The 17551-nt window shown below is 47.2% G+C and overlaps 1 protein-coding gene across 1 annotated transcript in view; it reads left to right on the top strand.

Moving 5' to 3' along the window:
* Positions 1-17551, top strand: part of ABAT (4-aminobutyrate aminotransferase) — a 57780-nt gene that overhangs the window by 9704 nt on the left and 30525 nt on the right. The window contains exon 2 of the mRNA XM_069486958.1: positions 15441-15554. Within this exon, the coding sequence (XP_069343059.1) occupies positions 15485-15554 (70 nt within the window). The 5' untranslated portion in view covers positions 15441-15484. The remainder of the gene's footprint in view (positions 1-15440; positions 15555-17551) is intronic.

Genomic DNA, 17551 nt, shown 5'->3' with positions numbered 1-17551 from the left:
GATCAGGCTTGCCTGGCAGTTGGAGGAAACTCCAGGGGGCCAGAGGCTGGAGCACAGTGGGAGGGTCTGGGCAGGAAGAGGGCAGAGAGGGGGGGGGGGGGGTCAGGGGCCTCCTGGGGGCCATGGTGGCAGCTTTGCTTTCACTCTGGGGTGGGGGCCTTTGGAGGGTTTTGATTAAAGGGAGAGCTGATGTCATCTGGCCTGACGTTTGCAAAGGACCGTCTCTAGCTGCTGAGTTGATTGCATACAGCCTGCAGGAAAATTAGGAGAGCATTTGATGGTTTGGAGACCACAGCAGGGAACCTGGGGCAGGGATGGGAAGGAAATGGTGGGCGTGAGAGAAGCAGACAGATTCTGGGTCTGCTTTTAAGGTGGAGCCAACAGGATTTACAAGGATGGACCAGGTGTGATGCACCAGAGGGCGTCTGGCAGGTGCAGTGGCTTAACGAGCCTCCTACAGGCACCAGAATTCAGGTAGAGTTGAAGAACACACTTCTGGTGTCATTGTGTTGTTTTCACAGGTACTTTCTGTTTATAGGAAATGACTAGCTTTCTAGATACGATAGTGATATAAAAGTTTCCACTTGAATTTGCTGCTGTTAAAAAGGAAGAGAATTTCATGCACATGTCTTATAAATGTTGGTAAATACAGACACTTTAGGGAGACTGCAAATGCTGACTTTGGAGAAGCATGCAACTCTGTGTGTTGCTGACGTGTTAGCAGAAAAACGACACAGTGTCTGAGGCCGAAAGTGGCTCCACCACAGCAGGATCGGGTGCTTTCTCTAGACACCGGACAGACCTATGGTTTGAAGGCTGAGAATGCCTAGCTCAGGGGTCAACAAACTATTTCTATGAAGGGCCAGATGGTCAATATTTTCAGCCGCATGGGCCCCATGGTTTCTCTGGCAAATACTCAACTCTGCAGGGGTAGCACATAAGCAGCCATGAGTGAATAAATGGATGGGTTTAGCTGTGTTTTAATAAAACCTTATATTTACAAAATCAGGCCAACGCCATAGTTGTAGACCCCTTGCCTAGAATTTGAATCCCAGAGCAGCATAGCCTCAAAGAACATCCTCTTTCCTGGCCTTCTGGGAATTCTAGACTTAATAACCTCCGAGCTTCTCTTTTTTTTCCTTCACTATCTTAGGATGAATAGAGAAGTTTAACTTTGTGTCAACTACAAACGCACTAACTCCCTGATTATGCTGACCTACTTTCAGCTTTAAGTATTTCCACCTGGGGATTGGAATCCAATTTGACCTGGTTCAATGCCAGAACACTAATGTCCTTGTTATAATCCATTTGGAATCGCATCTCCTCTTTCCACACCTTCGGACACCAAACTGAACACAGATCAATTTTGAAGTGCCTCTGGGCTCTCTGTTAATGCCATGTCAAGTTATTCAATAGTTGTTTTCCTATAATTAAATGTCTAGACACACGCAGCTGTCATGAACTGAAGTTACTCCTGTGTGCTGTTCAAGTTTCTCTGTCTGCATATTATTTGAGAAAGCTAGAGAGGCTTCTTTCCTCCAAATGTGTGATAAAATTAATAACGCAGGTTATTAATGAAGAATCAAAAACTATAAAAAGGTGGAAACAAGTAGAAGCCACTTCCTAGCCTCACATCCAAGATAAAACAGTGTTAAACAGAAAATACACTTTCCAGCCTTCCTTTATTGGTTTATGGTTTTGTTTTTGTGCCTCTACAAAATTATAGACAGACTGCATATAAAATTTTATGGTCTTTTTTTTGGTCTCATTACATTGCTTCAAAAACCATTTTCTTGTCTTTTTTACACAGTTTTCCGTAAATGTCATACAATCAAGTTGTTGTACCACAACTTATTTGAGGAATCCTCTACTGTTCGTTGGTTACATTGTTTTCAGCTGTGCATGCTTTTTAAATTATGCTGCTCTGAACATCTCTGAGCATATCAAATTCACAAAGCAGTTAAGAGAGAAGTCAGATTTCACAGTCTACATGATGCTATTGCTTGAGTATAACTATGCTAGCCATTTGCCCATGTTTCTTGGTAGCAACTCTATGCCCCTGGATTAGGACTTTGCACACAATATGATCATAATAATTTTGTTTTATAATTGTGGCATTTGGAGAAGTTACTCTGTGAACTCCCAGCTCCCTTATCTGTAAAATGGGAATTGTAAAAATTAATTCGACAAATACTCAACGTTTCAGGCACTTGTGCAGCCCATCTCTTGGGAATGGACTGGCTTTCACAGAAGGCATGCATTAAACAGATATGCAAATAAATGTGTAAGTACAAAGTGTGATAAGTGGAAAGAATTTCACAAGGAGCTATAAGAAATTATATTTATTTCCATAAGAAGGTTAAGATTAAAAATGCTTCTTTGTGCCTCCGCTAACATCTGTAATGCTAACATCTGTAATGCTAACTTCTGTAATGCTAACTTCTGTAAAATGGGAATAAAAACCCCACCACAAAAGCATTGTTTTGAGGTTTCCATGAGATCATATATGTAAAGTGCTTAGTTCAGTCCTAGCCACAAGATAGGTGCTCAAACCCAAACGAAGGCTATAGTTTTTGCTACATGAGTTAGGCATGCCTAGTATTCAGAAGTGGGCTAAGTAAATCCTGACGATAAATGAGTAACAGTAACTCTCATTTGTTTAGCAAGATAGACTTTTGCGTGAACCTCCATGGCTATATTTGATCTTCAGAATGACCTTGGGAGGTAAGGACAGGCCCTTAGAGAGAGGAGATAGGCTTTGGAGCACTTCTAGATCTGAGCAGGAACTAGAACCAGGTCTGTTGGGTTCCTTGGAAACTTTCCAAGCCTCCTTGGTGTGTCTCTGTGTTTATTTCACCCTCTGGTTAAGTAGTTTCCACAGTGGTCCCCAGAGCAAGAGAGACGACCAATATTCAGTATAACCGAGCAACCTGCAGGGCCCACCTTCCCTGATGGTGCTGGCAGAGCACCGGGTATAGTCTAAGGGGACTTGAGGGGCAGGAATGCTATGCCTGGGCCTCAACTTTTGTTCCCCAACCTGGTGGAGAGTTAGCATTGACATCTGTGACAAGGAAGAGGTAGCCCATAAAGCCATGTTCCCTGCATGCACTAGCCCCTATGATATCTTAAATCTGTATGATAACACAAGTGTAAGGCGTTGCTGGGGACATGAGAGACATTAGACTACACATACCCATTTGGAACTTGTTTTAACCTACTATGTTAAACACTTTCCACATCAGTACCTAAATCACTACATCAATCTTTTTTATTGGATGCATGTTATTCTACATGATGGGTGTACCAAAATTATTTTAACCAGTTCCTACTGATGGACATTTTGGTTATTCTCAGTTTATATTAGTGAGACAAATTCCTTTAAGTAGAACTATTGTGGGGAAAAAATCATTTGTGCATTTAAAATTTTATAGATTTTGATGAATTGCTCACCAAGACATTTGTATAAATTTCCCATCCTGCCAGCAATTGTGTGAAAAGCCAGTTGCCCACCACCACGAACATGGTCAGATATTTCATAATAACAAGTCAGTGTGGAGAAAGCAGAGGGAAGGTGAGATGGCAGCAGGGAGGCCAGGCAGGAGGCTGGGGCAACTGGCCAGCTAGGAAATGATGGGTACTCAATGAGAGGACAAGAGAGAGGACAGGATGGAGCCCAGAGTCCATACTGACCTTGATATGCAGGACATCCTGTTAGAGGTATCTGCTGGACCAGGGAGGAAGATCTGGGGATACTGACTCACTTGTGGAAACCATGAGTATGCATGAGATCTCCCAGAGTTGGGGTGGGGTGGGTGGATGGACGGATGGACAGATGGATGAGTGGATGGGAAGATGGAGTAGATGGGTGGATAGATGGAGTGGGTGGAATGGATGAACAGGTGGACAGATGGACAGATGGATGAGTGGATGGGAAGATGGAGTGGATGGGTGGGTGGATAGAGAAATGGATGAATAAATGGACAGAATGGCAGAAAAACCTTCATTTTATTCTATTTAGATGGAACCATATGAAATAGCTGTTTTTGTTGTTCAGAAATGATCAAATACTTAATTTTATTCAGGCTGAAGTATTTTGGGGGAAGAGAACTGATGTCTGCAATTTACTTTGAAAGGCATCAAAAAAGGGAAAGGATTGAGGGATAGATGGATGGTAGATGTGTGACAAAGCAAGCACAGTAACAACGTTGATGCTCGAAACTGGGTGGTGGGCGTACAGGTATTCACTGTAAAATTCTTTCAACTTTGCTTTACATTGGAAATTTCCATAATAAATCCATGGGAAATTGTTTTCATTGGTAAATATTGGCACTTTCATGTGGTTTCCCCTAATATTTATTTCTCATTTGGCCAAGAGGCTTCTAGGTTCCCAATCTGTAGCATCAATAGATCTACTTTGCACAATCTCCTTTGGCCTTATTCATCCCAGATTTTGGGGCCGGGGGGCTGACATTTCTTGCCGGAGTTCAGGTTGAATTGCTCTAACGTGCTGATTACTGCGCCAAGGATGCCGGTATCTGGCTTGTAATAATTATAGATCTCCTCAGCGATTTGATCCCATTGGTTGCCCCAGCAACGGCGTAATGGCTCGACTGAAGCGCTGTCACGGTGATTTAGAACCAACATGTCTCTCTTGCAGCCTCCTATCTGGGTGCCCCCACCCCCTTGCTGTCGTCATGGCAACTGATGAGCAGCACGTGACCGAAAAGCTCTGTGTCCCCCTCCCCCCATCTTGTGATCATCGCCACTTCCTCTCCTGGGCCCCTTGTGGACCGGCTGCAATGGGAGGGTCTAGAATAATTGGTTTCCCGAGGTTCCTCCCCCATCCTCTAGATGGGGTCAGAGTAGCCCCTCTGCCCTGGAGGCCTTGGGAGATGACTTCATGCCCCTCAGACCCCGGTCATGGCTACGGCTAGACCCGCCCTGGCAGCAGAGACCTGGGGAAGCCATTTAGGGACCTAAAGCCTCGGATCTCTGCCTTGTCCCTTCAGGGATTCCTGAGCCTGTCAAAGAAAAATCTAGGAAGAGCCCCCTGCAAAGGGGAAAGGGGAGGGAAACAGCTTGTCTCAGAAGGTCTGAGATGCTGGGGTTCATCTTTCTGGCTTAAACCGAGCCAGGCTCAAAACATCTTTTTTAAAAGTCTGTATTCTATTTTCCCCTCTCCATTTAGATCTTTTTTCCTGCCTCTGTTTCTCTTTGTTTCTGTGTGAATCCTTTCCTTCTTGTTTCTGTCTGAAAATTGCCCGGCTTTCTGAGTCCATCTTTCAGTCTTTCTTGCTCTCTACCCCCCACCTTCACCTTCTCTCCATCCCTCCCCCTCGCCCACTTGCTGGGTACCAGCTGAGTGCACCCTTTTCCCAAACCTGCTTTGCTCCTGAGGGACCCTTTTCTCTCTCCTGTACCTGTGCCCATGTTCTGGGGACTGTCTGGAAGTCTGGACCACCCTCTGCAGGGGGGAGCTGGTGCCCAGAGGCACCTCTTGGGATGAACCTAGACAGCTGCATTCCTGGGACTCTGCAGAATGACCTAGAGGAGGCATTTTAAGCAGGCGAGCTGGGCTTGCTGCAGCACCCCGACTGCCAGGCACCGTGAGTGCAGGGGTGTGTGTGTGTGTGTGTGTGTGTGTACGAGTCCTCACATTCATGTCTGCTGGCATGTGGAGGTGTGTGTCAGTGACAGTTATCTATAGTGTTGTGGTGTGCAAGTGTGTCCACACCCGTGTACGTGTGTGCAAGCGTGTGGCTTTCTGTGTGAAGAACACACATACATGTCAGATTTTTCAAGGATATTTTGTGAAGAGAACACAGGAAGATGCGCCCCTTGAAAGTGGGAGCAAAATAACAAAAGATGGACATTAAAATGACAGATAAGGACATTGGGCTTATCAGTAGGCTTGCAGTTCCACTGTCGGCCTGCTCTGGTCCCAGGAAATGAAGTGAGGGTCACCTTGACAAGGCATTTTTGCTCAAGCCCCAAAATAAATCCTTTCATTCTAAGGGCTAAAACAGCACACTTACATACCCCTTTCTCTTTGCAACTCAGGGGAAGGGAGGGCTGAGGGCGCGCTGTCAGTGGGCATTTCGGGAGGAGTTTGCAGTGAGAATCTCAGTAGACAACCTGGGTGGCTCATGCCAAGAACAGAGTGAGTAAGCTCTGGATAGCCGGTCCCTTCACATCTTGTGGCCGATTAGAAGTTCATTTTGAATTTCTTCACAGAAGCAGCCCATGCCCCAAGAGGCAGCCAGAAGGAAGCAATTTTATAAAATGAAACTTCATTTGCAGGGCAAGATGTGGGAATCTGCCAGGTTGCCACTGAAGGTCCTGTAGTCAGGGTGTAGGAGCTGGCAGCCAAGTCACCTCTGGAAGGGAGGCCCTCGTGCTTTGCCTGTCCACAGGTATTTGGGAAAACTTGTCCAGCAGTCACTCTAGGAGAAGGCACTTGGCGTTCGCAGAGAGGACAGCCAGAGACAAAGACTGGCCCCAGGAAGTCGGCAGTCCAAGTAGGAATAGACCTGATCACACATGGTACCATCATACCCAGAGACACTTCTGCCACCTGCCTTTCCTCCAAGATGCCATCCTCTTTCCCTGCCCCTGGCATCTACCTGCCATTTACCTGCCATGGCCACTTTTGTCCACTTGCCAAAGCTCTAACCATCTTTAAACACCCTCTGCTGCTGCTTCCAGGAAATCCTTAACTTCCACCCAAGTACAGCTAACACCGTCTACCCTCCTCTATCTGCCCCAGGTACCTTAGGCCTGTGGCATCCTGTGTCCTACCGACCTCTTTCCCCACATTTGCCCAAGAGCTGCAGTTTATTTTGCAAGAACATAAAGAAAAACATCGGTGCAAATGCATGCAAAGTGACTGGTCAGGATTCTTGAAATGTCAATGTCTTAAAAGGCAAAATGGCTGAGAAATGCTTCCAGGCTAAAAAGAGATTCCAGAGCCATGGGCCCGAATGCTGGTGTGCAGCTGCCTCAGAGGAACAGAAAACAGCCGCAAAAGACATTTCGGGGACAAGTGGGGAAATTTGAACATAGACTGTGTATCAATGATAACATTTGCTGAGAGTGAAATACTTTGTATCTCAGATAATTTGTACTGAGGTTATGTAGGAGAATGTCCTTATTCTTAGAAGATACAAGCTGAAAGATTTAGGGCTGAAATACAAGTGTGCAACTAACTTTCAAATAATTCAAAAGATAGGTAATGATGGATGAAGGATGAATGGATAGATAAAGAAAGTGGGTATAAATGTGGCAAAGTGTTAACACTTGGTGGTTTTAGGATTACAGGTGGTTGTTCAATTATGTTTATAACTTTTAAGTAGGTTTGAAAATTTCTCAGTGCCCACTACATGCTGGGCACTCTGCCTAGCTTTGCACGTGGGTTATCTCCTTTAATCCCCAGCAGCCTGGGGACGGCAGTGCTCTCTCATACTCTTTTTCCAGTTGAGAGAACAAGCAGAGCCAGATTCAAGCCCAGGTTCAAAACCCTCCCTATGCCCCCACCCCATATTATGGTGAAATTACTAAAGATAACCCAGCAGTCTTGTTCTTCCACAAGAAGCTCTTCCGGTTTGAACGTGAGTGACTTTGTAGTCATTTGTGCAATAGGGCCAGTGATGCCTACTGTGTAAGACAGTTGCAAGGGTGGAATGAGACCAAGCAGAGGAAATGCCCAATCGGGCAACTTGCATGTGACAGGTGTGCCATTAATCCCTGCATGCCCAACAGGGCATCAATATTGTCCCCAAGAGGGTGAACACTGATTTATGGGGAAGCAAAAAATCTTAGTCTTTATGAATACAGTAGATGTACAATGGAATATATAAATAGACAATACAGTTTATGTGTGGAATTAAAATGTCACGGGGGATTTGCCTAACAAAGAATCTTTAGGTGAACAAGAATGAAGAAAGAGTTGAGGAACATCATATTAATCTGACGGACAAGGTTTGGAGGTAGCTTTTCAGTTCTGACTTCTGTGGTTGTTGCAATGTGGGGCTGGGACTCTATTACTGAATTTGACAAGTATGCATTGCCAGGCTCCATTCTGGACCCTGAGGTCCCCTGAGCCAGCCTATGCCTCTGGGCAGGTGACTCCTAAACAGCAGCCTCCAGTGATCTCAGTTTGGCACACAGTGTTAGAGTTGTCCTTATCCCACACTCTTTCCAGCACAGGGCTGCCCATGTAACTTCCCTGCAAATCAGTCACTCAGCTTCCAGGTCCCTGCCTCCATGGTGGAGAACCTGCCCTTCCAGGTGCGCTGTAAAGACCCCCAAGGGAACACACTTCTGTGCAGTAGTCACATAAATACACGAGCTTACCAGAACCTCCCAAAGTCCACCCCAGAGGGCTGAAACGAGCCTCCATATTTTGCTTGTTTGTTTCTTTGGGTTGTGTTGTTTCCACTCCTTGACATTATAGCTCCTTAGAGCCACCAAAAAAGAACCCAGATAGGGAGTGTTTAGAAATTCACTCCAAACTCTTCAGTCTCTTGAGCCAGATGTTCACACATGAAAAGCCATCCTGGGAGTAGAATGCAGAAGGAGGGGTGGCTTCAGTCCCCAGCAGGCGGGCAGGTGGGGTGGATCCTCATCGGTCACCTAGTTCACTCTCCCTATGCCCCTTCCAAGGGCGTGGAAAGGAAAGGATTGTTGCCAGAGTGACCTCGGGACTCAGGCGGTGGCTGTGGGACTCCTGGTAGAGGTATTCAGTTCATGGAGTGCAGCAAACATTTATGCAGCCTTCTCCAGGGGTGGCGAGGTGCTTGAGTGCTGGGGTTGCCGAGATGCATCACCTTGTGGGATTCTGTTATGTGTTTACTTATTTGCTGTAAGCCTCCTGCACTGGAACAGAATACAGAGACGTTGCAGTCTGGTTCCACCATCCTCACCTGGGTCCTTAGGATGATGTAGCACTGTCTTCAGGCAACAGGTGACCAGTAACCAGTAAATATAAAGAACAGATGGATTACGAGAGAAATACAGATGAGCATCATCGAACCCTGAGTTGAAGGGTCAGGAAGGCTTCCTGGAGCAGGTGACGGGAGGTATACCATGCAAAATTGCACAAGAGTTCCGGGAATGTCAACAGGAGGCCAGGACAGAAAGGACATTTCCAACAGACAGTATCATGTGAGCGACGAGAGGGCAGAGTGTGTGCAGTCCAGGCGGGAGATGCAGCTGAGGGGGGTGGGGGTTATGTGTGTCCAGCCTTGCAGCTGGGCTTCGTTCTAGGGGTAGCTGGAACCCAGGGAGTATTCAAGCAAGAGAGTGACTGTGTCTGGTTTGCTATTCAGAAAAAAATGAATGGTTCGATTAAAGCTCTGGAGCCGTTCCTGCAACCCTGCTCTTTTTGCCTGGAGGACAGCTGGGGTTTTTGTACATTTCCCAAAGAGTGTCATTTTAGAGATTTGCTTTTTTTACTTAGGAAGTTTGTTTTCCCGTAAAAGTATCAAGAAGTCATGAAATGGAGACTTTTTCAAAGCGAAGGTGGAGATGCCTCCTGATGAGAGGGAGGAACCCAGGTAGATTTGGACACCTTGGTAGGTTATTGCCCCCTCCCATGGAGGATGCCACCCCAGGACAAATCCTGTCAGTTTTGTTCACTGTGGATATTTGGTGCTGTGTGGACAAAAACACTGGGGAGGCAATTGATTCTGGGGGAGGGGGAGGCACATTGTCAGGAGTGTCCTGTAACTAGCCCCCCTCCCCAAAGAAAGCTCCACAGCCTAGGCCTGTCTTTGGTGCCACTTTTTGTCCCCCAGGCCCACTCCTTCGCCTAAACATGCCTGAACTAAGTTAAAAAGGCATCGTCAGCATACTGTCCCCACTCCAGCCATCCACCCGCTGGTGTTCCCTGGGGAGACTCAAAGCGCTCCCTAAGTGCTTGAGTCTGATAACTCGCGAAAACAAGCCACCAGACGGGGAGGTGGCTCATCGAAATCAACACCCAAGTGCCATCCAGAAGGCCCGAACCTTTGGCCAGGGTCCTATGATTGGTGGCCACTATGGCCACCTGAGAAGCAAGGGGCGAGCCCACCTGTCTGGTTGAAAGTTTTCCATGGAAGGCAATGCCTGCGTACAGTGAGACACTTCTTCTTTATTCCTGGACCCCCCCTTCACTAGCTCTTCTGCCCCCAAATGTTTAAATAAGGGTTGGCTAGAAGAACAGGAGGCCAGAAAAATGAGGCAAACTATCACAGATAATTGTTAAAATATCCATTATCTCCAGTTGTGCGTCCTTGTGCAAGTGGCAAAACCTCTCTGTGCCTATTTCCTCATCTGAAAACAGTGAAAATAGTGGTATTTGCCTCCCAGGACTAGATGAGATGGTGTGTGTGAAATCCGGACACAGTAGGCTTTCATTCATTAAATCAGAGCAGACACATACACACGTAAATGCAAGATCCTTTGAATTATGGAAGAGTTAAAATATTTGCAAGGGAATGCAGGAATGCCGTCAGGCACACACCATGACTCCAGCCACCAAGAAAGTGTTTCCGAGTCACAAGCTGAGCAGTCCTTGAAGGAGATATAAATGTTTCATTTGTTATATGCTGAAATATTTGGGTACATAGCAGTTCCTGGAGCCCTTAAAAGTGGTTTGTTTTCTCCGAATGGGAAGTGTGTCTTCCTCTGTCCTCCCCACTAGAACACGAAGTCCCATAGGACGGGGAGCAGCACGTGTTCTTGTTTACTGAGGTATCTCCAGAGCTTAGCACAGGTGCTGAGCAAACATTTATGGACCTGGACAAACAGATTTTTTTTTTTTTTTTGCTGTATAGATGTTACCTACTATTACATTTATTCCCATTTTTTTTTTCAATTTAATTTTACAGAATCAAAGATGGACAAACAGATTTTAAAAGCTGGACCTTTGGGGGCTTTGGCCTGGGTACCTTCTTCAGGGTGGGCACAAGCGTCCTTCCCAGGCCAGATGCCACTCTGTCTCTCCTCCTTCCTCGTAGGAGCAGAATTTCAAAACTAGCTCATCTTTCTGCAGACGTTTCTTTCCGCATGTTTCCTACCCCAACAATCAAGGCCCTCTGTCTTTCACATTCCGAGGGCTTGAATTTGAAGCCTTCTCTGTTCCTCTTCCTCTCTACTTTTTTTTCGCAGGCTAGGTGACTACCTGCCTGCGAGCAATGATGTGTTCACGCTCACTGCTTTCCTGATTTAACTTCACCTAATCCTTGCTGATGGGAGCCTGGGCAGGGGCGGGGCGGGGGGACTCTGAGACAGGGGCATGAGGGTGGCAGAGGCTGAGGGAGGCCAACTTCCCTCTCGTGGAACCCGGATGCTGTGGTTCGTAGCAGAGCCACTGCATGTGCCAAAAGTCTTCCCTAGCGCATCAGGGCCGTACAGGAAATGCCTTCCCAAGGTTAGAGAGCTTTTCAGAAACAGAAAATGACCTGCAACGAGCCATCTCTTCTATATCCTGTGTACATTCTTCAGTTGGCCCTAACCCAACTGAGTGCCGTGTGACCTCATGGATAGGTTTCATTCTTCCTATTTTACAGATGAGGAAACTGAGACCCCGCTGAGTTGACCAATTGCCCAGAGCCATCAAGCTCTAATATATGGCCCAGCCATGATTTAGACCTAATTTCTGGCCCATGTTACTTCCTCAACTTCACCTTCCAGCCTTTCTTAGGAGTCGACACTTGCATGTTTCCGAGAACAGCGTTCCTGTCTCCTTATACAAGTCACTGATGACTGTATAGTGCCTCCAACAAGAGGTTATAGGAATCATGCCTGCAGGGAGGGAGGAAGGGAGGGTCGGGCCCACCCTCGGGGACAGCCAGGAGAGGCTTTGGAGCGGCGGAGGGAAGCCGGATCTGAGATAAAGCCTTCTGTCCCTGCACTCTCGCCCCGTGAATGGGGCCCTGTTAGCCCCATCTGTGGCAGCCCAGGCCTCTGGCTTTATGGGTTGCCATGGTGACCCCTGGCCTTGACAACGGAGGTGCACTTGGCAGAGTGTGTCTTTGTGTCCCATTGAGTCTGTAGAAAAGCCAACGGCTGGGGCAGCAGGCGGGAAAGGAATGTCCCGAGCGCCTGCCAGCACTTTTTGTCTTGGTCCCGAGGGCAGATAGGAGAATGAGAGGGAGCATATTTGGGGCCCCAAAGAGGTATGGGGGGTCCATTTCTAGCCAGTGATGTGTGCAAAGAGTTTGTGTTCACAGGACCTGGGCAGCAGCACAGTGGAAAGATGAGCCAGACACCATCTTCCTAGGATGCCTGTTGAGCGTTTACTTTCATTCAATGACTATTTGCAGCCAGGCGCTGCTCTGGAGCTGGGGATACAGCAGGGACCCAAGTCCCAGGTCTTGGTTCACACTCTGCTACCCCATGAAGTAGGTTCAGTTGATATTATCCCCATTTTACAGACGAGGAAACTGAGGTCCAGAGAGGTTACTTAATGTGCCTGAGGTCACACAGCAGTTAAATGACTAGCCTGGGATGGCTAGTCTAGGGGTGTGATCCTTTTGGAGGATGCAAAGACTGGGAAGATGCGCGAGGCGCCCCCACAGGCTTCTTTCTCTCTGTATCTCTGGGAAGTTTTACCTGCACTTCTAGCGGATTTGAGGATCATGCAGATCTGTGACCATGTGCAGGGTCCACTGTCCACCCCTTATGGCAGTTAAAAGTAGCTCTCAGCCCACCCCCTGGGCTCCCCCAGTGCCCGGGTCAGTGTATGTCCCCTTCCAGAGATGAGGACATGGAAGCTCAGAGAGGTCATGGTATTTGGCTTCAGTCACAGGCTTGCCTGGGACTATCCGATCCCAAAGCCACTACCTTTACTCACTGTAACACATCAATTAATTCAGCTAATAACAAAACACCTCCCTGTAGTAGATACTGGGCTTGATGAATAAAGTGACATAGTTCAGAGAATAAATTGTATCGCTTTTCACCAGGAGAAATTTTTTTGAGAAACTGGGCTCGGAAACCATGACTATAAATTAACTGAGAAACCAAACTCTTTTCTTAATAACTCAATGGATTTTTTTTTAATCTATTGCAACCTACTCAACTCAATGCTAGCCTGTTAATTTAGCAACATGATAACTAAATAGAGAGAGCAGTTGCTGTCTCTCCCATAAAACCATTTGTTTCAAATGGGAACACTGAGACGTCACACAATTCAATTTCCATTCAATGTGTTTTTGAAAACTCGAGTAGGAGAACTCAAACAATAGCATTTGAATACTCTGGAAAAGTGAGAGCCACACCCACGTGCTTTCAATTACAAAATGTCACAGTGGAATATATAGCGTGCTGGCATTTTGGTGGCCTGCAGTTGAAATTGACCTTATAACAAAACCTAATCTCTGTCAGACATTAATTCTTAACACAATGTATCTCAAACAATCAGAAGAACTAATGTCATTCACCCACTCCCTCTCGCCCACTAATTCAATCAACAAAAGTTAATTAGTTGCCTGCTACAGGAGAGGCAAGGTATCATTTCTCTCAGGAGAAACGAAGTCGGATGAAACACTGCTCTCTTTCTGCAGCTCATAATTTAGTGGCAGAGGACGATGAAGGGGAAAATGGGAGAATTTAATGTACTAGGCTGCTTTACCCATCATGTGAATAATTTCTTAAAATAACCCAGCAAGATATGTATATAAAAATATTCCAGTTCAGTGTCAACAGCGAATTCTGTGCAAGGCAGAATGGAATCATGACTATTTTGCCTGTGATTAAAGTTCTGGAACTAGATAGGGGTAGTGGCCGCACAACATTGCAAATGTACTAAAAGGCACTGAACTGGTTACTTAAAAAGAGAATTAGGGAGTTGGCCCTCTTCTTTTGAAGATGGGGAGAGAGAGGCGCAGAGAAGGGTGTGTGGATCGGGACACACTCTGATCGTGCAGACCTGTGTTTGAATCCCTGCGGGCTGCAGGCTCTGTGGCCCCCACGGTTGTCACTCAACCTCTACCTGCTGCATTCATTCACTCAGTAGATAATATTGTGCCCCTGTCATGCACGAGGCACTGTGTGTAAATGCTGGTGATGAATGGAGAAAGAGACCACGATTTGTATCTTCTCCTTATAGGGCTAACATTCTAGTAGCCTGCCTCAGTTTCCTCAAGGCAACATGGGTGATAGTAATGGTTCCTGCCTCGGTTTCCTACAAGGATTAAATGAGATAAGTTGCATAATGCACCTGGCCCAGAGGAACGGACTGATGGTGATGATGATGCTGCGGTTGTTGCTTAATGTTACAGAAAGGCAGGTCTAGAACTCCCTCATTCCACTGACTTTCTCATATTGCCTCTACACCAGGAGGAGCACCCAGACCAAACTTAAGGGAAGAAGCTAATCTTCTGGGTTCTCTGTGGTGTTGGAATAAACATCACATCACTTTTCAGTGCTAATCAATGTGGATTGACTACAACAGTGAGCTGAAAGATTTTATGGCCTCTTTCAGGCTCTGAGGGGAAAAAAGAGTTGTGATAGACTAGTGATGTCTGTCATGTGCACCATCATAGATAGTAAAGATATGTGTGTTGCGGATGGAGCTGGCTCCTGAGTTTGGGCTTTAGAACATAAAGCTTGGGTCCTGGTGTATCCCTGCTTGGGGGCAAGTCCCTAACCTGCTCTGGTCTAAGTTGCCATCATCTGGCCCCTGGATGAAGGCAATGACATCCTAAATGTTGGGTGGTGGGCGCTCCAGGCCCACAAGACAAAGTCAGCAGGAGCCAGGGCCCAGGGACTTGAGGGCAAGATGCAAAAGAGGCTTGACAGGATGAACACACATGCGAAATGGGAGCTGAGGATCCGGACTCCCTGGGCTTGTGGAAGGTGGCCATCCCAATTTGCCTGGGACTGTCCTGGTTTCAAAATGGAAAGTCCCACATCCTGGAACCTCGCGGTCCTGAGCAGACAGGGATGCCTGGTGGTGCCTGGGCTCTGCACCCCTGGAGTGGGCCACCAGGTACCCCACCGGCTGCTGTGGATTCCCCGGACAGCCTAGTGACTGTATTCCATGGGAGAACAGAGCAGAGAGCACCTTGGCTTCCCACATCGAGTGGCTGCCATGAGGTTTGCCGTGAAGTTCCTCCCGTCTGAGTCCTTCCATCCTAGAGAGCACAGGCTTGTTCTCGCTTCCAGGGGATCCCAAACCAACTCTGTCCCTTTCTCTGTTTTTCCCATTTAAATGAGTGTGACAGTCCTATCTGGGGGGTGGTAAAGGTTACTCGAAAATGCATGTGATTTAACGTATATGTTTGTTACAATATACTCTTTGGTTGAATATATTCTTTTTATATTCAGCATAAAAGCCAAGGATTTGATGTCAAAGAATCTTCTCTGTTAGGTGGGGAAATGGTGGGGGGAGGGACATTTGGCCAGCTGGAGAGTGGTCTTTGTGGGCCTGAGTCTGTGTTTCTGGTCTCTTTCAGGGCGGCAGTGAGGGAGGGGTCTTCAGTGCCTGAAGGAAGGGGTCATGGCCTCCATGCTGCTCGCCCGGCAGCTGGCCTGCAGCTTCCAGCACAACTCCCGCCTGCTGGTGCCAGGTAAGCCCCAGGGGTCTTGGCAAGAACAGGTCCCGATGGGAGACACAATCCAGACTGGGGATTCCTGGGCAGGAAGAGTCCTTGGGGATAAAGGAACCGGCCCACCAGTGCCTCTGGAGCTGTGCCACTGTCCCCCATAAAACTGTCACCATGGTCACCCCCATCCCATTGCCCATCTCTGCCATGTGCTCTTGTCCTTGGTGAACAGCTCTGCAGAGGGAAGGGAGCTGATCCATCCCAGAGCCACTCTGCCTGCGGGTAGGTGGTGGCCCCTGCAGCCAGCAGGGCCCAGGCCATCCTCACAGAAACTGTTGGAGAAAACACACAGCTGGGGTCACTGCCAACAACAGTCTCTGTAATTGACCTAAAGGCCAACTGTGCTTCACGGACACTGTCAGGAGGTAATGCCCCCCGCCCCTCACCTCCATACCCCACACCTACTGGCCACCCACTGGCTCCTTCCTGGGGTCTCTCTCAGGTGGGCTCATTGTTCTGTGCCTCTCAGGCAGCATAGCCAAGTGAGCCCTGATCACATGACCTCAGGGAGACTTCCCTGCCCTAGTCCCACAAGGGAGGCCCAAGTAAATACCATTTTACAGGTGAGAAAACTGAGTCTCGGAGAAGCAAAAGTTATCTGCCCAAGATCACACAGCCCCTTGAATGCAAGCCTGTCTGGCTCCAAATGCTGAGTTCTGAGGCCCCCTCAATGTCCCCCCATGTGGTTCTAGGAGAGAGAGTGGGTAACAGAAGCCTCGCTACAGACACCCCGAGATTGGCCTCCTGCAGAGACATGAGCAGTCCCGCCTCTGGCCTGACCATGAAATAGGCTCAGAAAGACCAATGAGCTGCCACTCTGTCCCCAGCTCTCTGAGAGACCCCGAGCTTGTCACCGTGGTGTCCCCTTACTCTTGGAAAAGTCTGCCTTCTGAAGACAAACTGCTAGCCATGTCCTTGTCTTGCATGTTGAATTATGGTGTTTATGTCCTGGGTGGGATAAAGAGTAGGAGCATTTTCCCACTCCCAGGCTTTATTTTAAAATAAACATTTTATTTTGGAATAATTTTAGATTTAGTGAGAAGTTGCAAAGATAGTACAGAGAGACCCCATATGCACGCCCCAATTTTCCTCCATTGTTAACATCTCACCGTCACCAGGATGCATTTGTCAAAACTAAGAAACTGACCCAGGTTTACTGGTACTAGTAACCAAACTCCTGGCTTCTATTCAGATTTCACTAGTTTTCCCTTAATGTCTTTTTCTGTCCCGCGATTCATTGTGTTTACTTGTCACGTTTCCCTGGTCTCTGGTCTGTGACAGTTTCTCAGTCGTATTCTTCTTGACCTTGATAGTGTTGAGGAGTCAGGAACAGCTTTGGGGGTTTTGTTTTTGTTTTGTTTATAAGAGAAGCATATCGGTGTTTACTCGTAATCAGGTTAAAATAAACCAGAATTGGAAAGATGCAAGAATGGTGAGTTCCAAGTCGGAGAGAGCCCTTGGCATGGAAGATGCGTTCGTTCCCTAGCGAATGCTGTTGAGCACCTGCCACGTGCCAAGTGCTGTGCTGGGTGCCAAGGATGGACCAGTGAAGGAGACGTGGCTCTTGTAGAGCACGAGCCTGGAGGCACACCTGGCACCATCTTTGAAGGTCATTGTGAAGGACATCTGAGCCCTCCCAACAGACAACATGCAAAGAGCAGTAGATTAAGACTCATACAGTTAGGCTACTGGCTTCACCTCCTGTTGGCCATGTGAGCCCCTCCAAGAGACAATGTCTCCAGCCTCAGTTTTCTTGACAGAAAAGTGAAGATAATAGTATCCTTCCTATTTCACAAATTACTTGCATCGGAAGTGAAAGCACTTTGTTTATGTTTTACGAAGGTGGGAAATATCCTAACTCACATTTTGCAAGCATGGAAATAGAAGCATGATGCAAAAAAAAAAAAAAAAAGAAAGAAAGAAAAGGAAATGGCTAAATCACAGAGTTCCTTTCCTCTCTA

This window comes from Eulemur rufifrons, chromosome 14, assembly GCF_041146395.1.
Source record: "Eulemur rufifrons isolate Redbay chromosome 14, OSU_ERuf_1, whole genome shotgun sequence".
NCBI lineage: Eukaryota > Metazoa > Chordata > Mammalia > Primates > Lemuridae > Eulemur > Eulemur rufifrons.
This window is presented reverse-complemented; position numbering and strand designations above follow the sequence as displayed.